Source organism: Protopterus annectens, chromosome 1.part0 (genome assembly GCF_019279795.1).
Source record: "Protopterus annectens isolate FY-2018-M chromosome 1.part0, PAN1.0, whole genome shotgun sequence".
NCBI classification, from domain to species: domain Eukaryota; kingdom Metazoa; phylum Chordata; order Ceratodontiformes; family Protopteridae; genus Protopterus; species Protopterus annectens.
Genome location: NC_056725.1, coordinates 534580673 through 534601553, shown reverse-complemented (window position 1 = coordinate 534601553; position 20881 = coordinate 534580673). Strand labels below are relative to the sequence as shown.

General features: G+C 41.5%; 1 protein-coding gene across 1 annotated transcript in view; it reads left to right on the top strand.

The window, feature by feature from the left end:
• Positions 1-20881, top strand: part of CCT4 (chaperonin containing TCP1 subunit 4) — a gene marked incomplete in the record, with an annotated part of 539719 nt that overhangs the window by 76166 nt on the left and 442672 nt on the right. Inside the window, 1 exon segment of the mRNA XM_044061172.1 lies at positions 19373-19481. Within this exon segment, the coding sequence (XP_043917107.1) occupies positions 19373-19481 (109 nt within the window).

Genomic DNA, 20881 nt, shown 5'->3' with positions numbered 1-20881 from the left:
TGCTGTTACAGGATGGATGTACACGTACATAATTTTAGAATGTTGTCGCTGCAGTTTATGGATGGAAATATCTCTAAATGACATTGGTACATTCAGTCTTTCATCAGATTTACAACTTTGGAGCTTAGGCAGACAAGTATCCCATTGGGGAGTCTTTCTTGCTAAGCTGCTGTTTTTGACTTGGATCTTTGTCCTAGGTTTACATTCAGCCAGAAAATTGACAAATGTCTATGGTAGGCAGATGCCATGTAGAAGTTACTGTATAGTTGTTGTTTTATTTAGAGGCACTGCGTAATATTCATGTTTATGATTCTCACAAGGAGTCTTTCAGGAGCAGGCTGTGCTTCTTTAGCCAGTAGCTTAACTGCAAATGCCTGGAGGGCTTGGCCTGTTCCACCTTGATGTTTGAGTCCATTTTCTCTTCTAGCATGCCACTTACAAAAAAACACAAGGACTAAGCAAATGAGAGCTTGAAAAGCTAGATTCTAACACCATGATCTTGTATTTCAGCTGACTGGCCCTATTGAGATACAGTTGCAGTCCTGTGACTGGATAATGCATGTTCTGCAACCATCCAGAGTGTCTAAGCTGCCATGAGTGAAGATCCTGGCAAGTTATGCAGACCAATTGCTTATATGGTTCCTCGACAGTTGCATGCCCTAGGATAGTGTGGAACCAGTGTCATTTATTTGAATGTAAAGGGGATATCCCTCAAGTTAGTGTACGAGAAGTCAGTGGTTCCTGTGTGAAGGTATGTTCATTATGCTCTGAAAGTGTTCTTTAGGGCAGATGTTCCCCCTCAGACTCTGTTCTTTTATTTTTTTCTCTTCCAGCCACATTTTCTGTGCAGACTGTTGGTGCCTGTCCAAACCCCCCCTCCTCTTTCCATCTTCCACAAGAAGACTTGTACTGGCTCAAGGCTCTCAGCAAGCCTTGCAGGCCTTGCAGGCCTTACAACCCACAAGAACCTGCTAGTTTCAGTTCTCAAGGGAGGGACCCAATCCTCTCATGGAAAAGACATGGATATGGAGGAAGAGTACCTAGGTTATGCTGTCCAGATTTAATTTCTTCCAGAATGACAGATTCTGAGAAAATCATTTTCTTTGACTCTGGCCCCCACCAAGTATTTTTCTTTCAGTGATTCTTGCTGAGAATGAGTTTTTTAACTGGGAGGGCGGAGATGCCTGTGATAATAAAAAGAAAGCATTTTGGAAGCCATAATGCTGTGGCTATCTCTCAATCTGGGAGTAAAGAAGGATGTCTCTACAGCTGTATTTGACTTTGCCTGCTGCACCCCAAAGTTTGGAAAGAAGGTACACACCCTTGCCATCTTTGTGTTTAGGGTGAAGATATTTTATTGGCTTTCCTTGATCCCTTAGTTGAGAAGTCTGGGAGAATTGTTTGAAATAGACTTAAGGGCCAACCTCCTAAAACTTGCCCAGACTGCTGAACAAGTAACCAGGCACTGAAGGGGGGTGAGTATGATGTGGTGGATACAGTATCTAGAACTTCATCTTGAAAAATGTCTGGTTTAGACTTCAACCTTGTGAGAAGTTATCAGGGAACAGTATATCAACACACTCTTGACAAAGATTTGATTTGTGGTAACCCCGCTTCATAGAGCTTCAAAACAAGTGGAGTAAAGAGGCAAGGTCACAAACAGCTCTTCACTGTCCTGTGGTCTGACACTGGACTTATCCTGCCAAGCCTGGTCCATTCTGCTGCAGATGGAGTAAGGGTAGCCATGGAAAAGGTAAAAGACCAGTTCCCTGTAAAGGCAGGTGTTTCGTAGGACCTTACAAAGGTGTGCAAGGTACTTGCATATGTAGTTAGTATTGCTAGGATTTGTCTTGCTTCAGAAATCTGCAGTGAAGATGAAATCAAAATTGTGTCGAGGTAGTTATTGTTCAGAATATCACAGGTAACTGTTTTTTATGTGTTAGTTGTATATTCTTACAAAAAATGAAAACCAGCGAGTCTGTTAAGAAATGGTGAAAGAGTAAAGGGATAAAATCCAGCCAAGATAAAACTCTCAAAGATGCAGCCAAAGACCAGGGAAAGATTGATTCATTGCATCTATTTCTAATTTTGGGTAGGGCAATAACACCAGGTTACTATATTTAATTTCGAAGAGGGTGCTAATGATCTTTGTCAAGTCTGTCCGCTTCAGTATATAGGACTGAATGTTGGAGGCACTAGACATCTTGGCACCTGAAAACCTTTCCAGGATCTTGCTCTTCCCATTATCCTTTAATGCCATGTGCCTTCTTTAATCTTCAGCTCTAACACAAACTTCTGAAAAATGTCTCCAGGCAACCCCCCCCAAAAAAATGCATATTGTAGTATGAGTCACACTATTGTTTGGTGATCTCCTCTCCTTGTCTAAGATTAACATTTTCCCATTTTTCTTCTATGGGATATCCTTGGTTTCAGTTATTTGCATCTGCTGCTTTCATGGTAGTTTAGCACCATTTTGTGCAGCTAATTTGAGTGACATACTTCCTGCTGGCAGCTTTTCTGTTAGCTGCTGGTTTTCTGCTGCATAAGATGTTTGTCTGCAACAACAAAATACCTAAGTACTCCAGAAGCCAGATCTCAAAATCCTTGCTTTTTGTGTAGTGACTGGTGAAAGGCAGAAGTCACTTTCACTTGCATTGTGAACATATCTTTTAAAATAGAGCCCTAGATGTGATCGCAAAATCTGCCCTGGAGAAAGGCTAGATTGCGTCTGGTGCATTCGGTAGTTTCCCATTTGGATGGGGATTGTGACATTTTGAGGAGGTTTTGAACACTGGCTTTAACAGATGATTTTAAGACATTTCTTAGAGCTGCTGCTTCCGAGAACAAATGTAAGAAAAGGATTAAACTCGAAAAGCATTAAGAATTCCATTCAGCAGCTTTTGGGGTCTCCCTCATTCCTTCCAAAAGAGTATGAATTTTAAAGTGGTTCGTCGAGAGGCTTTATACAGATGACTGAAAGCAAGAATGGATCTGCTTCCAAATCTGGGATAGCTCAAGCTGAGGTTTCTGTAGTAGGTGGGTAAAAAAACAGAACTAAACAGTTTTTTTGATTATTTGTGGCACTCTCTGTGGTTTTTATCATGGGTAAAAAACAGACCAAGGAGTTGAGCATTCCCAGAAACCTGCATTGACATTGGCCTTAAACCTTGACAAACCACCCTGTTTTGGTCTCTGTCCCATATAGGAGGGGCAGGGGCAGAGGCAGAGGGCTGACTGCAGAATAGCATTGGTTGCCTTTTCCTCAGTCTTCTCCAAGTGTTCAAAAGAGAGTGCATAAGAGGAAGCACATCACCACCCAGAGTCTTTCACACCAGACAGAGGAAGCACATCACCACCCAGAGTCTTTCACACCAGACAAGTACAGTGTCGAGTATGCAATTCCGTTTCCTCTCTTGATGACCCCAAATTCAGATAAGCCATGAAATTATACTCAGTTGGTCTCATGGCCAGTAGATTCTGTTTCTCCATCAGAGTGCTGCTAGAAAGCCTTTTATTTCCTGTTTTACCTTCCTGTTGGTAATGTGCACTACACACGCAATTGTTGCTCTGGTCATGAAGAGGGTACGACTGGAACAAGATATGGTGGTTGGTATACCTTGGCAATAGACAGGATCCACCATCCCCCCCCAAGGATTGGAAGAGTTGCTAGGTCAATTGGCATCGAGCACTAAAGCTGCGATTATGACCCTGTTTCATATAACTGCCTATGCTCCTGCTGGAGCTGATTTAATAAAAAGGAATAATGCTTCTGTCAGCTCACTTGTCTTTACAGAGGGGTTGGATGTATGTTGCTATGCAGGCATCCATGGTATAACCCTGCTGGAGGCCGAAAATCCTATGCAAGTGCTGGCTTCAAGGGGGTAGGTCTGTCTTTATGGGGTTACATCTCTGACTCTTGAGTGACATGCCTTTGATCCCTCTAGTGGTAATGGGCACAAGCAGTGTGTAATGAGCGTAGCTGGAGAGGATAATGTTCTGATATTTGCTTATCTGCCCTTTTGGGAACATGAGCCATAGGGCTGTCATCTCCCTCAGGAATGAAATGGCTACTAGTGAAAGAAGAGAAAGGGAGCCTTATGGTCTGTCCATCTCCCGTCGAGAGTCTAAGGTAGTGGACTGTTTCTGGAAGCAAGTTTGTGTCTTCCCTTTTTTTCTATCTTGATGCTAAACTGCCTTACAAATATGGTCTGCTTTCAGTATGACTTGGCTCATGAAATGACCTGCATGTTGCAAAAGTTACTGTGTTATGATGTACATTGATCACCTATCTGCTTATGAAAAAATGTTGAACATCTAGAAGTCTCTCTCTGCCTCCACGTCAGAGCCTGTCATTGCCAGTCAGGCATTGCTCTCATCTCACTGCTCTCATCTCACAACATCCGCCAATGTTCACAAAGTACAAATCTGCAGTAACTGCTCACTAATCACCAGTGGGAACCAAGATGATTCCTTTTTGTGGATTTGTTTACAGTAGCAGCTCCCCACTTGAGGTTTAATTGAAGCCAGAGTCTTTGGGGCTCACAGGGAACAATACAGAGTCTTGTATTGCACTGTTGCAAGAACCGATACCTATAGCGTACTACTTTTACCGTCTGTATTGCAAAGCAAGTTTTCCTTGAACAGGATCTCCACATCTTCAGTCCCAAGTGCTTTTCCTGCTATCAACCACAGTGACAGCAATGATGTTTAAGCTTTATGGCAGTGGACATCTTTTTACATGAAGGCTTTGTTTGCCGGGCTTCTGATGAAGGTCTTTCAGTGAATGTGCATAGATTCTGAGGTTTCTTGGCAGAATTTCTTGTCTGCAAGTGAGCCGTGATTGTAGACTTCTTTACCCCAAACTAGCACTGAGCAGCCATACCCCCCCCCCCCCACACACACACACACACACACACACACACACACACACACACACACCTTATCCTTAATGGCAGTCAGCACAGATGTCTGCCCTTGAGTGAGAACGATTTGTTAGGGCATGTGGTCCATGGCACATAGGCATAGACAGAGGCCAAAACTGCGCATTAAACATTATAGAAATAAAGACAGTCCTTGTTGTCAAGTGTCATCACACCCTCTCGCCTTGAGGTGCAACAGCTGACTGCATTTAAAATATGCATTATAATAGCGGGCATTGCAGGACACCTTCCTACCCAGTGGAGCAATGCAATGAGGCTTTTATAAAAGGTCTGTTTTTCACCTTATCCTGGTTCAAGCCACTCCTGTAGGTGACTGATGGCGAAAACTTTGGTTTGCTTTTGTCAAGCCCTACTGTGATTTTTTTTTTTTTTTTTTTTTTTTTTTCCTCAAACAGTAACAAATGTAGCACACACTTCTCCCTCATCCTTCCACAGGGGCAAACTCTCAGGCATGCTGCAATACAGGAATAGCCATCAGGACTCCTCTGTGCTTCCCCCATTCCTCCCATTATGGAGTTCCTAAAGACTCCAAATGGAGCAGATCCAAAGTCCTCCTCATAGCTCCATTTTTGGCCTTGGCAAGTTTGGTTCCTGGGGTTTGACCTCATCTAGTGGAGAAACTTCTTCCCTAATCATGCAGATTATGCAACAGCTGTGACTTGCAGGTCGGGGTTTAACCCCAGCCCATACAGTTGATACAGATTTTAATCACTGAGTGACTGCTTTTGATTAATTTTAATCAACAGAGGCTGGCTTATTCCTCAGTGAATGTCTGTTAATTAGATCTGCAAGTCTTCTGTAGTATCCTTTTTTTGCCTTTGCCTCTGTGATGACCTTTTTATTCATTTATATTTTTACTTTTTATTTGTCGCATGATCTCAGTCTTTTTGAAATTCAGTTAGAGGTGTTTAAGGATATTGTTCACTACGAATCTTCATGGCTACTTTGTGGGATATGAATTTTTGGAGAACCCTTTCTGAACATTTCGGACCATTTTCAGTCCCCTTGAAATGTCATTAACTTGGCAAATCAGATTTTACTGGGTGACCACTTTATCTACACTTAACTCCAAGCACTCAGGATATTTGAACTCTGTATTTCATTCTATAAAGACAGCGTCACTTTCCATTAATCTTTCTGTTCAGTTCTAAGGGTATGACTAGCTTTGTGGTTGTTTCTCTTTTTTTACCCACATGTTCAGATCTCTGGTAAGAGGATTCTACGTATTTGTAGATCATTCAGGCACTTGCATTTGCATTCCCAGGATAAAACTTTCTAACAAGGGTGATCCTGTTTTGTTTGTTTTTTTTTTTTTTTTTTTTGGCTCACAGTAAGCTGGACTTTTTTTTTTCCTAAGCAAGTTCATTATCTGTTCTGTTTTTGTTACGACTTAAATGGAAGTCATTTTAAAACTGTTTTTTGCTTATTCAGCTGTAGCTGCTGACATTTCTACTTTCTTTCGGGGACATTTTTATGAACTGAGTATAGGAAGAATGACTGAGTTTTAAGTCCACTGATCTTTTTAGTTAAGAGCATTTGAGGTCTGTCAAGTTTAAGTATATGTCAAAAGGGGCATTGTAGGTTCATGGGTACTTATTGGCTGTTGATGAAGATCTTAAGTAGCCTACTCTTGCAATAGCTTTTATTACTTACATTTTGTGTATGAATAACCCAGATGCAGACAGAACAGAGAGATACTAGGACATTTTACTTGTTTCCCTTTTCATAAGGGATACGAGTGCCAATCAGGTGGTGAATTTACGGTATCCCAACCAGTCCTCCAGACTTCTTACAAATAAGAGTAAGAAGTAGTTTGCTTTGAGGAGTGGAAGATGGTTCCATAGGAGTTGTATTCACTGTAATACATATTTATCTTTTCTGTTTGTTGCCTAAGAAATTTTGATATCCTTCATTGGTTGTGTGCTACCATTGGACCTGTAAATAGGTTCTGTAAACAAGGCAGGGGTTATCTTAGTAGTAGTATGACACTGAAAAGAGGGGAAAAGCTTTGAGGTAGTCTGCATGGTTTTTATGATTTACCATCTTGATTTTTTATTTATCTTAAAGTGAAAAAGTCTTGTGGTGGTTCTATTTGTGCCAAGCATTTGGACAGATACATACTGAAAGGGATCTTGTATTCTGTCATTGAGCTAATCAAAGCCAATTACACTGAAATGTTTGCATCTCTAGATCTGGGTACCCAATCTTTGGGTGCAAGTTGTGCAGTGGAAAATGACTCATTACAGTAGTGGATATGTGGTGATCAAAAGATTTTTCATTGTCTGCACAGGTTATCAGATCTCTTAACTGTGGATTAACTTTCAGGACTATGTTGTCAGTATAATAGTTAAATGGGGGTTGTGCCTGCCGGGGATACTGTTTTATACATTTCTTGGCATTTAGCTTCAGTCCATAGTTTTGATACTGGCTACTTGTTTGGCAGAGGCCTTTTTTTAGAGGATCTTGGTGTCCTCTGGGCAGTTTGGCACCAAGTTTATAGTCCTCTGCATAGTTAGCCAAAACCCTTAACACTTGCTTTGACCTCAGAAGTAAATGCCCAAGAGGAGTGGCTGAAGGACTAAACCATGAGCTATACCACTAGTGACAGATTTTTTAGTTGAACTAGAGCCGCCTACTTTAATTTCCTTGGTTCTGTTTGTGAGCCAGTTTGCTAGCCAATGATTTACATAACTCTCCCAGTTAAAGGTAAACCCTTTCTATGATGTCTGAATGTGGGATGGTGTTTAGCTCCTTTGCAAGGTCTAGATGTGTGGTCTGTACTGACTGGACATCATGCATTACTGAGGCAACTTTCTTGTCTTCCAGGTCAAGTTGGCAAGATCTCCCCTTAATGAATTTGAACTGGCTTGGGTTAAGAGTTTATAGGCGGTCTGTGTCCTTGCATATTAATTCCACAACGATCCTTTCTATAACCTTACAGATGAGGCTAGTCAGGCTTTCTGTAACTACACGTCATTTAATGCGCCACCCATGTGTAAGGGGATGACTGTTGCTGTCCATTCATTTGGCACAAAACCTGTTTGGAGGCGGGTATTGAATAGGATCTAACACTGCTGTTTCAGGCTGACCACTAAGCAACGTGGTATGCTATCTGATGCTGTGGAAAGCAGTGTTTTTGGGCTTTGATGTCTAGAGGGTTTGTTGTATGACTTGAGGGGGCAGTGTAGATGTGGGTATGTGGTTTGGAAATATAGGAGGGGAGAGGAGGTGATTTGTGAGCTAAATTTTGTCCACTAGTAGATTGGCTTTCTCCTCTGGATGAGAGTGTATGACATTTTAGTATCATCTCAGCACAGTGACAAACATTTCTAACAGACTTTGTGATTATCCTTTGGGTGTCTAATTTTATTGCATATATATGGCTTTGATTTATTTGATCAGGGTCTGGAGTTCCCTTTTAAGTTTAGCAGTAAGTTTTTTAGCATCTCGAGAGTCAAATTTAGTTTTATGTGCATTGAGGTTTATTTCTTTATTATATTGCCTATTAAATATGTGGCCTCCACTTTAGAGGTTTATTCTTCAAGTTTGGCATTGTATTAAATTCTGAGGGGGACAGATTCATCTGCGCACGGAAGGGGGTTTTGAATTTAGTAAAGTCATCACTTCATTTTAGCAAGTTAGCTTTCATATAATCTGTTAATACTAAGGTACTGGAGAATGCTTCTGGCTTCATTGTTGATATAAATGTGACTCTCTTTGTGCTCAGATTTGACCAGGTAGGATATGACAATTTGTGGGGTGCAAATTTGTCTCCTATTGGTAAGGACCAAGTCCAAGATTTTCTCCCCTTGTTGGGGTATGGACTAGCTGGTTCATAGAGTTTATCTTAATGAAGTCCAGACATTTCTGGGCTTACATGCTTGAGGTTGCCTAAGCTTCTAGTTAACAGAGGCATAGTTGAAGTTTATTGCTTGGGGAATCCATACTCGTTAGGTAGGAGGTATGGGCTGAGAGGTGTACACTGCCCCTTGTAGTTACTGTTAACAAAACCCTTTAATCCTATCTGAGCTAAACTGGATGTGGTGGAGTTCCAGGTCATTATGTTGTCAGAGTCCAGAGGTAAAATTTTAAGAATATGGAGATGCTGCTGCCTTCATTGTCTTCATCCAGTGTGCTGAACCTGAACTTGTTAAGTTTTGAAACCTTGCACTTGGGAGTGCTCTCATTGGTCCTGAACCAGATGTCTGAAGCTGTGCATGGACTCTCACTTGTGTGCCTGTGTGTTCATATTACATACACATGCACACAATTAGTGCTTAGTACTTGTCTATGAACATACAGAGGATTTTCAGGTTAAGGAGTGTTTGTAGAGTGGATTCTTTTGTTCATTCTATGCTCCTAGCATTGAGCAGCAGTACCTTTTATTGTACAGATTCTGTTTTATTACATTGGAAACTTTAGAAGACTGATGCCTGAAAAAAGTCACCATGGGAAAGGACAAGGATTTAACCAATAAATGGAAGTCTTTGGGAGGATGAGGTAGGACACCCTGGCAAAGCAGTAAAGAAATGCCTACCATGTCCTTCCAGGCAGATGTATATTGTACCCTCCTTAGAGTGCACCAAAAGCTAAGCCAGTTGAAGTCAATCTGACGGAATGCTGCTCAAGGCTTCGTTCTTACCTGCCTCTGTCACGCATTCTAAGCATGCCATCATATCTCTCTTCATATGGTCCTAGGGGCAAGTCTCTAGTCATTTACACCCACTGACACTGGCTGTGTCTCGTGTGTTTGGAGTGCAGTGACTTGAGTGCATGTTGGATGTGGAAAATTCTGCCAACTGACTGTGACTCCTTGCACAACCTGGTGAGTAGTACATTGGTGCGTTTCAATATGGAGTTTTTTTTATAAGTAGGATATTGGACTATGTGGTTTTGCTTTATGGGGTTGGATTTAATGACTCCTAGATGGTTATGTTCATGGTGAGCACTGCATAGAGTGAGTGAGGTTGCAGAGGGTACTTATTTCTTTGGTTACATTTAGGAGACCTTTGTGGTTTTAGGTAGGTTAAAGGACCTCAATTTTATGTAGGTCTGTGTGTGGTGGTGTCTGATAGTGACAATCTGCTTCTTGTTTGTAGTAGTTTCATGTGAGAGCTTTGCCTCCAGTAAAATTATATAACTAAATCTCCGAGACTTTGGTTTGTTTGGGTAGGCGATGGTAGTCAGTAAACTGAGGCAGTTACTGCATTGTCTCAGAATACTCATTTCAATCAAGCTGGCCACAGAGACAACTGGGCAGTGCAAATTCATGGTTCCAGATGATTACTGATGTGGCTAAAGGTGGAAAAGCACTTGTAAGGTTTGGAGTTGATTTACTGCAGTGCTTTGTCGGAAACCTCTATTACCCAAACTTAACTGGGACCCAGGGTAATTAGGATAATTAAACATGCAATTGAACTGGATAAAAAACTTCTAAAACCTTGTGTTTTCTGCATGCAGGGAATACATTTTTCAACCATTCAGTAATTCCCGTGGACAGTAAAGAATGTTTTTCATAAGTGAGTGGGTTACAAGCTCAAAAAAACATGCACAGGAGAATACATATAATGTTTACATATTCAGACTTTGAGTTTTCCTACCTGAAAACTTTGGAAGGCTGTGTTCGGATAATTTATGTCCAGATAATCGAGATTTCTACTGTATACACAGCAGTACGGTTCTTCATGTAACTGCTGAGGGGAGAGTTTCAACTCATAGTTAAGGTACTGATTTGGGGTTTAGGTAGTAAATAATTTGTCCAGACAGGCTCAGACATTGGCTTTAGACTTGCAACATTATACTACACCTCAACTGTGCTTTTATACAGCTGTTACAGGGAGGTGGTGTTAACTAACTTTCGTAAGCAAAATAGAAAATGGCAGTGCCTGCATCCGTGGCATACAGCATTGAAAATCAGTGGTTGGAGTGCTGTTACTGCTGTTTAAAATGAGGAGGTAAAGGGAAAGAACCAATAAAGCATCTGGAACTTGGTCAGGTAATGTCTACCTTAGCAGTAAATTAATCCCTGGCACATAATATTTACTGGTCTCATAAAGCTGTATTGGAATTATAAAAATTTTAACTGTATTAAGTAAATGCAAGAGTGGAAAGTTACAAGAAAAATGGTTTTATAAGTAGCCTGGAAGTGCAGTCTAATGAATTTTGAAACAAAATATCTCTAACAAAATGGAGGATTGATCAAAACACACAAGTAGCCAGGGGTGTGATGTTGCAGAATATAAGCACTTTTTAACAAACTAAATCAACTGAAAAAAAAGGGGGGGGGGTATGCAAAGTCATAGAAAAAAAAACACTAACTAGAAAAAAGTACCCACAGATTTATAAACGGTCAGGCTGGCTTTGTGTTTTAAATGGATGTTCTTCATGTTTCACTGTTGCAGTCATTACATTTGGGTAATCTGCTGGCAGGTTGCCCTCAGTCGGCCTGATTAACAAAGTCTTGGGCCCTGCATCAGTTGCTGTTCCTTCCATGTCGTCAGGGGTATAAAACATGCAGCCGATGCCATTACATCAGTCTTTCTTGCCATGCTGTGCCCGAAGCAGAAGTAGTTTGCAAGTGCCGGTCGGCCGACTTCCTGAAATTTGCGTTTTCGAGGTTCAGAACCGAAGTCTTCAACTAAAAAGCTAAGTACCCCGTTGGGAAAACTTTTTCTTGCTCCTTACCGATGTCAGTAAAAGTTAATAATTGCATTACTTGTGGGAAGCAAGTACCTCATAAGGATTTTCATTTTTACTGTATTCCTTGCCTAGGCCCTGACCACAACGTACCTTGCTGTTTTGTGCTAAATTTAATCAACGCACTATTAAACGTCTGTATATTTTTGCTTCAAAATATTTTGGCTCACGTTTTAATTATCCAGAAATGTCGTCTGCTAGCAATCCGACTACCGGAATATGTAAAAAAAGTGCAAAGAAAAAGACAGAGCCAGGCCGTCGAGGTCCAAAACTGACTATGCCGCTTCTCGTAAGCCAGTCGTCGGTAGTCGGTGAGGCGCTTTTGCAGCCCCTGATACCAGCTACTTCTGATTCACTGGCCTCTACTGAGACCCATTCGGAGTCAGATATGCTGCGAGACGCTTCAGTTATGGAACCCGCTGATGTCTCTACCTTGGATGGGTCCGGAGCCGCTGTGCAGGCACCGGCTCCTGAGGGTGTTTTCAGGCCTACAAATTTGTATAGTAGACCGACGCCATCTTCAAAACTAAGGCCAAAATCTAAGTCCATATCTAAAAAAAACGATGGCTGGGCCATATGTGCAGGCCCCTATGCCTAAAAAACAAATGATCAAAATGGCTGAAGATTTAATTACTCTGATCGGGGGTAACCAACCCCCCCCCCTTTCTCAGAGGCCTAGGCAAGTAATTGATTATGAATCTTCTGAACAGGGTTCTGTTTCTTCTGACTCTTCTAATGAACAGGATTTGTCTATACCTACTTATGAGGGCTCTAATGCAGAAGATTCTATTCCTTCTGCTTCTCCCCCTGAGGATTTTTCTTTTGGGGAAACTTTACATACTTTAAGGGAACATTTCCACTGGGAAAGTCAGGACTCCTCTTTCTTCTTCTTCCTCAGCATAGGCCTTTGGCTATACCTCCTGTTCTAGACATAGTTGGTGATTTTTCAGAATCTAGTATGGCTCCTGATTCTCTGCCTCCGGCTCCTTGCAAGCCAGACAGATGCTATAGGGTTCCTGACTCCCACAAATTCCTCTTCAAAAATCTTATTGCAGATCTTGAAACAATCTCTCAGGGCCCCAATTAAGGCCTCTACTGCTAAAAATCCTACCCCTTCTGATAGGGATTCCAGGGTGCTAGATAGATGGGGTAAGAAGGTTTACACTTCTGCAACATTGGCTACCAGGGCTTTAAACTGTCAATTTCATATGCTTACATATCAACAGCATATCATGGGACTGCTTAAACAGAAAATGATAATTTCTGACTGTGTGGAAAATGATTTACAGGATTTATTGCATTCAGCTGAACGTTGGAAAGCATACTTTGCAATGTGGTTTTGATTCTTTGGAGGCTTCGTGCAGGGCTGCTGTAACTGGGTCTGTGCTTAGAAGGCATGCTTGGCTCAAAGAGCAAACTCTGCCTGATCATGTTAAAGCAAAATTGTTGGATGCTCCTTTACAAAAGGACAGTCTCTTTGGTAATAAGGCTGAAGAAGTTTTTAAAAAGATGGAAGACGAAGCTAAATCTAAGTGCAACCTCCAAGAGTTAGTAGGCACTGACCTACTAAGAAATGGTCCTTTCCAGTTCCTTGGAGAGCCACTCAAGTCAAACCCAGACATTCCAAAGGCTCCAGGTTTCAGTCACAAGGGACTTTTAGAACAAAACAATGTGGTGCCTCCTCCAAATCTGGAAACAAGGCACCTCCCTATGGTAAACAGTCTCAATGACTTTCCTTTACCAAGCACTTACCTTTTAGCCGTCCCTTTTGGGTGGGAAACTGGCACTTCATGCAAGAAACTGGCAACTTATAACCCAGGACAAATGGGTTGTAAACATAGTATCCCAGGGATACAGATTCATTTCCACACGTTGCCAATCCCAAACGGATGGCCAGACCTGCCCCCAAATCAGTGGGCAGAGGCCCAGAAACAAGTACTGTCTCTCATGAACATGGGGGCTATTCAACCAGTACCAGAAGAGGAAAAGGCGCAAGGCTTCTATTCGACTTTTCCTGGTACCCAGAAAAGACAAATCATGGCATCCAATTCTGAACTTACGTACTCTAAACACATTTCTGGACATTCCAAAATTCAAGATGCTGATTCTTCAACATTTCCTTCCTATGCTAGGCAAAGATGCCTGGTTGGCAACTCTAGACTTAAGAGGCTTACCTGTATATCCCAATCAGGGAATCTTGCAGAAGTTACCTCCGCTTCAAAGCAGGCTACTTGCATTGCCAGTTCTTTGCACTGCCCTTTGGCTTATCTACTGCGCCCAGGGTCTTCACAAAGTGCCTGGCTCCAGTAATTGCATTTTGCAGGCAAAGAAATATTCAAATATATCCATACCTGGACGATTGTCTAATTCAGGCAAAAAACAAGGACATTCTTCTAAAACATCTGGCATTTGTAAAAAGGGTTCCAACTTGTCTAGGGTATACCATAAACGAAAAGAAATCACAACTGGTACCCTCTCAAACATTTACATTCCTGGGTGCAAGCTTGAATACAACTGTCCAGATGGCTTACCTAATGCCAGAAAAGCAAATTCATTTGGTAAATTACTTCAAACAGGTGGCCACAAAAACCATGCTACTGCAAGACCAATTCTGCAAGCCTTGGGGTTCATGGCCTCCTGCATTCTTCGAATTCCATATGAGGAAACTTCAGTGGTACTTAAAAAGTTTATGGAGTCAACATTGTCGCAGCCTGGAAACTATGATTCCTATCGTACCTTGCCTGCAACTAGAGTTCCTATGGTGGGCAGAGGCCTGCCACCAAAACAAGGGACTGCCATTCACTCCACCCCCTGCTGCCCAAACCCTAACTACAGACGCATCAGACTATGCTTGGGGGGCTCATCTGGCAGGGAAGTGCTTTCAGGGCAAATGGAGCCCAAGTCAAATGCACCTTCATATCAATCAAAAAGAGATGCTAGCTGTACAGAATGCACTGACAGCCTTCAAGGACTACCTTCTTCCAGGACAATTACTGATAGACAGAGAACACCACAGTTATGTGGTACATAAGCAGTGGGTACACACTCCTACCCCCTTTACAGACTAGCCATGGAATTGTGGAACATGGCCTTGACCTATCAAATACAACTACAAGCTCAATTCCTGCCAGGAAAACTGAATATTTTGGCAGACGAACTAAGCAGAAATCTCATGGACCCACATGAATAAAAACTGGAACCACGGATTTTCAACATGTTGACATGCAGATGGGAGTCCAGACATAGATCTTTTGCCTCACCCCAGAACTATCAGTTAGACAAATTCTGTACAAGAAGTCATCACAAAAAAGCCTGGAAAGTGGATGCTCTAGCATTCAGCTGGAAAAATCTGTCTGTCTATGCTTTTCCCCTCTGCCTCTGCTCTCCATAGTTCTTCTAAAAGTCAAACAGGACAAACCAAAAATTATTTTGATTGCTCCAGACTGGCCTCGCCAACACTGGTACCCACTCCTGCGCAAACCGTCACACCTTCCACCGTGGCACCTGCCTCAGACACCTTACTGTCTCAGCAGAACAACCAAATTCTGCACACTTGGCTCCAAACTGAATCTTGCAGTGTGGCTAATCACCTAAATTCACCCTTAGCATCCCTCAGCAAACGTGTGATGGATGTCATTTTGGAGGCAAGAAGGCCTAGTACTAGAAAATCTTATGCTGACAAATGGAAAAGATTCTGTGCCTGGAATCCGTCACAAGGGATAAGCACAGCAGTGCAGCAGTGCCCAATATTCCTCAGATTTTACGATACTTAACTGAGATGCTTCACAAGGGCCTGTCCTTTTCTTCCATAAAAATCCATGCCTCAGCCATTTCAGCTCATTACAACACAGAATCTCCCCTCTTCTCTCATCCTTTGCTAAGGCAGTATCTGAGGGGCCAAAAACTTAAGACCACCCAGGAGAGCTCCAACCCTTGCCTGGGACCTCAGTTTTGTATTTGAAAAACTCACTCTCCCTCCTCTCCAACCAGCTGCTACTGCAGACTTAGAATTTCTCTCCTGGAAAACGGCTTTCCTTTTAGCAGTCACTTCAGCTAGAAGGATTTCCAAATTACAGGCCCTTATGGCAGTGAAGCCTTTCATTATTTTTCATGTGGACAGGGTGTCTCTCAGGACCAATCCATCCTTAATGCCTAAGGTGGTGTCCAGTGTGGCTCTTAATCAGACCATTCATTTGCCAACTTTCTTTCCCAATCCACAGAATAAGGGGGAGTGGATTCTGCATTCATTGGATGTACACAGACAACTTAGATTTTACTTAAACAGGACAAAATCTCTAAGAAAATCTGGCTTTTGCTGCAGGGGCAGAGGGAAAGGCTATTTCAAAGCAGACTATTTCCAAATGGATAAGCCATTGTATTCGTTTCTGCTGTATGCACCATTGTAAAACTATCCCCCAGGGGATTATATCTTATTCCACCAGGGCTACATCTACTTACAGCCTTTCTCAGAGGTGTTCCTACCAGAGACATTCTAAAAGCTGCTACCTGGAGCTCAGTTCATACATTCACCAAACATTACCATTTACCTTTCTTCTCTAAATCCAGAGCTGGCTTTGCCACTGCTGCCCTGCAGGGCCTTATAGCTGGTCCAAATGCTGTTATAAATCCATCCTCCCAACCATAGCTTTGGGAATCTACCCAAATGTAATGGCTGCAACAGTGAAACACGAAGAACATAGTACAGTTGTGTACGCTTAGTAAATGTTCGAGTGTATTCACTGCTGCAGTCCTGGTTACCCTCCCTCCAACCCCCTGTTTTTCTCTTACTATACCTCTACTTTACTTTACTATACTTTAAAAGCCTTTTTGGTGTATTTGCTTTTGTTTGGAGGTATATTTTTGTGTTTATAATTGCTTAAATATTTGGCTCCCCATTTGGGGGACACCTGACGTCCTGGGGCAATGGCGTCGGCTGCATGTTTTATACCCCTGACGACCTGACGTCATGGAAGAGGAGACTGCAACCGACACAGGACCCAAGACTTTGTTGTTCAGGCTTACTGAGGGCAACCTGCCAGCAGATTACCCAAATGTAATGACTGCAACAGTGAATACACTCGAACATCTACATTTATGGCAAGTGTACACAACTGTACTTTGTGGCTCTAGTCGCACAAACCATGAAAAAGTTTTTTTTTATAAAAACTCAGCAGTGGATCTGACTAGATTTTAGCAAAGAGGAATTAAGGTTACTTTTTTCCCCAAAGTGCTTTGGAGAGAGAATGACGAAAAGGTAAGAAATTATCAAGCAAAATTGCATGAATGACTGTAGGGGTGTGTCATCATCTATATTGTATGAGAAAACAGATTAACGTGGTTTAACCCACGTTAGAGCAGTTGAGTCAATGGAGGATCACATAACTGCCAATTACTGTTATTTACAAGCTTGGATAACCATTGACTAGGAGTGTTGTCCTAAAGGTCTGAGAAATAAATATATGCTAAATACGCCCAGCACTGAACCTTGTGATACCACTGGCAACTCTGTTGCTTTTCAGAAGTAGCACCTGTGACTGTAACCATGTGGGTTCGGCGTGAAGCCCAGTTAGCTGTCCACTGTGCATAGTTAAGATTTATATTTAAATTTAGAAGTTTAGTAATGCTTGCATGAGGAGTAGTGTCAATGGCCTTGGACAGGTCCAGAAATGCTATATGTACTGTGTAACCACTGTCCTCGCTTTTGTGACTTCTCAAAGATATTTAACGAGGTTGAAGAGGTAGGACCTTCCTTTGGCAAAGCCGAATTGAAATTGATGACTAGGTTAATGAGATTCGAGGTAATATAATTCTGTAGCTTTACATTTGAGGCTAGTAAGGCTAAAGGATCCCTAGTTGGCTCACCCTTGAGCAGCAGCATCATGCTGGCTGTTTTCCAGGCTTCAGAAATGTAACCATTGAAGATGCTTTTATTAAAGCAGTTGAGTAAAGAGCTCCGGTAAGCCATATTTAGTACTGATATGAGCAACTTGGTATATTGTCTTGGTCCATGGATGAGGTGATGGTAGCTTTTGAGATGGATGACAGGATTTGTTCTGTAATAATAAAAAGGGTGGCTATGACTGCAGAATAGCAACTCCTTTAAACTGAGTTATGATTGTTCTCAAAAATATTAAAGCCATAGCAGGACTTGTATTTCGATGCTATGGTCCTGTTTCCTTCCACCATTTGGTTGCTTATTTTTGTTTGTATTTATGATGTGTAGTGTTTTTGCATGGGTTTATGGGAATGCCACAGTGAGTTGAGGGTGCTGTCTTTCCAATGAAGTTTGTGGAAGTCTGGCTGTTCTCTTTTCTTGAGAAACTGGCTAGGTGTCATAATTCCTGCAAGAGTCCCTGTCAGGAGGCACCTGTTCCTTACTGCCCTCCTCAGTGAAAGCTATTTAAAGATCAAGAAGTTACTGCATAGCACAGTACCAAAGTCCAGGAAATGGTGTGTATACCAGAGTAGCTTATGTTTTTTTGACAGATTTCAAATGCTCTGTGTAGTGCTTCTCTTGTATCTACTTGTCTTCTCACCTTCAACATAGTGCAGTGCAACCAGCAAGAATGTATTGGAAAGTAACTAGCTGCTTTTGTTTTGACTGTTGCTTCACAGTGAGCTGGTAGAATGAGACAGGCTTAAGCTAGTGAGGGGAATATCCAGAAAGATAACACTAGGCTGATGTTAGTGTGTTTTGTTTTTTTTACATAGCTGGAGTTTAACTAGGGCAAGCAAGATCCTTGTATGCTAACCTAAATTTTTTACAGCATTTCTGTAGTATCTATTCTGAATCTGTTCACTGCATTTCACCTTTCCAGAAAGACAGAGATGCATGAACGGTTGTACAGGGTGCATTTGCTTAGGCAGTAACGCATCTAATTATCCTGACTTTAACCCACTTCCCTTGTTTGTCCAGGGATTGTATAGAAAGGATGTAAAATTATTCTACATTGTAGACTAGTACCAAATTGCATTTTTTTTCTGAAAAGTAAAACAAACGAGATAGAATTTGGGTGGTCATCCTCTTAGGGGATATGCGTTGTAGTTTTTTCTGTTGCATTTTCCTTTGTGGCATTTGTTTACTGTATGCAGTTACCTATTCATAAGCATTACAGATATGATGCATTCTCTTTGCTCAGTCAGATTTACTCTGTGAATTATTTTCTAATGTGTTGAGTCCCCCACCTACAGTCTCTTACTGCGTGCAAGACTGATGTACAGCTATGGTCTTGCTGGAAGAGAGTCTCAAAGAAACTGCTTTTACGTGAAATGCTCATAATAGTGAACGAGTCGTCACTGTTGCAGCAGAAGAGATCCTTCCTGTTTTCAACCAGTTCAGTTCCAAAATTATTTTTCCCTTTTTAGTCCGTGACCTACCACAGAGGGTTTAAAAACTAATATAATTGTGAAGGAAGAGGAAGGTAGGTGGACTTCTGTTGTCTTCTTGATGTTTTAAGGTTGACAAATCTGTAATGCTAAAGGGGAAAAAAAGCTGCTGAGCTGTGTTGGTTCCTTTTTGGTGCAATTCTGCAAGTAACGCCCCACTGCTAGAATAGTTTAAGATCCCGTAGTGAGTACCTCACAAATTCCTCATCTTGTGTGGCTGCCAGATTTGTTTGGCAGATTTTGGTTGTTTTGGGTGATCTTAAAAACATAGACATTTACATTACTTAAAGCAAACTTTAATAAAATTGTTTTGAACATTTTCTCCTCCTCTGTTTTTCATTTTATCACAGCTTGTAGAATTATCCAAAGCACAAGACATTGAGGCTGGTGATGGGACCACATCTGTTGTTGTCATTGCTGGTGCACTGTTGGATGCTTGCTCCAGACTTCTTCAGAAGGGTATGCTACTTTGTTTTTCATTAATGCAGGATTACACAGGAGTATTTGCTTACATGGTGATTGTGATTTAGGAAGGGTGGTGATGTAAAATATTTATACACTTACAAACATGATAAAATTTTTAATTTTACTGGTCTTTGACTATAAGACACTAGTTGCACATGTTCTGTAGTACAGCCTGCCAGATTAAAACAGTACATTTGCAGGAGGTAACTGTATGATGTATAAACAGCGAGTATACTAATCCTGTAACTAATGGGGTTGGTGTAATGGTTAAGGGTGTTTACCTTACAGATGCCAGATACAGGGTTTGATTCTCACCTATGAAAGAAATTTACTGACTAGGCTTAAAATGGTCCAGAAGGGTAGCTTGTGTAGTACTTATGAACCATAACGGTACTTTAGAAATTTCTTGTCTGCAGAGTATGGGTTAGCATACTTGTGAATGTTTGCTAAGCGGAGCTTCTAACATTATTACTAACTGCACCATTTTTGAGCAACAAGCTCTGATTGCATGAAATTTGTTTCTCTACATGTTTTGTACTGTTAGTATTTGGTGTATCTGCTTTGTACAGTTTCCTTACTCTCATTATAGAGTAATGAAATATTTCAGGTGGCTTTATATCTTAGTGCCCAGTGAAATCCGTAAGGAAGTCTCCAAGGGTGAAGAGGAGGGCAGAAGGTATGTGCATGTGTGCTTAACCCAGTTAAGCAGTTAACTTCTTTCCTAGAAAGTTCTTGTCTGTCGATTTTGTTTAGACTTGAATTTGGTTTTGTGAGGTAAGATTGGATTTTTTTTTTTTGACAGGTTGTGTTGTAAATGCATGTTTGTGGGGTTGTGTTTCCATGCATGCCAAGCATTCTCAAGTCTTACAAGGACCCGAAGATCATGTGTTAACTGGTATTTTGGTTGGTTTTGTATTTCGTAGCAATTAGTAGAACATTTTGTATAATTTTGATCATACTAGTAAAAGCTTTGTTGATCTGTCCCCTCCAGCCTGTTTGCTAATGTAGTCCATCACCAGTATGAACAGCAGTGGGCTCAGAGCTGAACCCTGATGTACATCCACAGCCAAGGCCGAACACTTGTTCGTACTTGTCATTGGGTCCTTGTACATAGCCTGCACTAATTCTACCAATGTTTCTGGGACTTCAAACCACCGCAGTACTGCCCAGCTCAGCTTTCTTGGAACCTTGTCATATGCTTCCTCCAAGTCTAGGAATGCCCAGTTGGACTCTCTCCTCATCTCTAACTTCTTCTCAAGTATCTGTTTCAATGCAAACATCGGGTCAATTGTGCTGCATCCTGTTCTGAATCCAAGCTGCTCATCTCCCATCTTACATTCTACTACTCTGCGTATCCATTTATCAATCACCCATGCAATGTGATAGTTTGATGC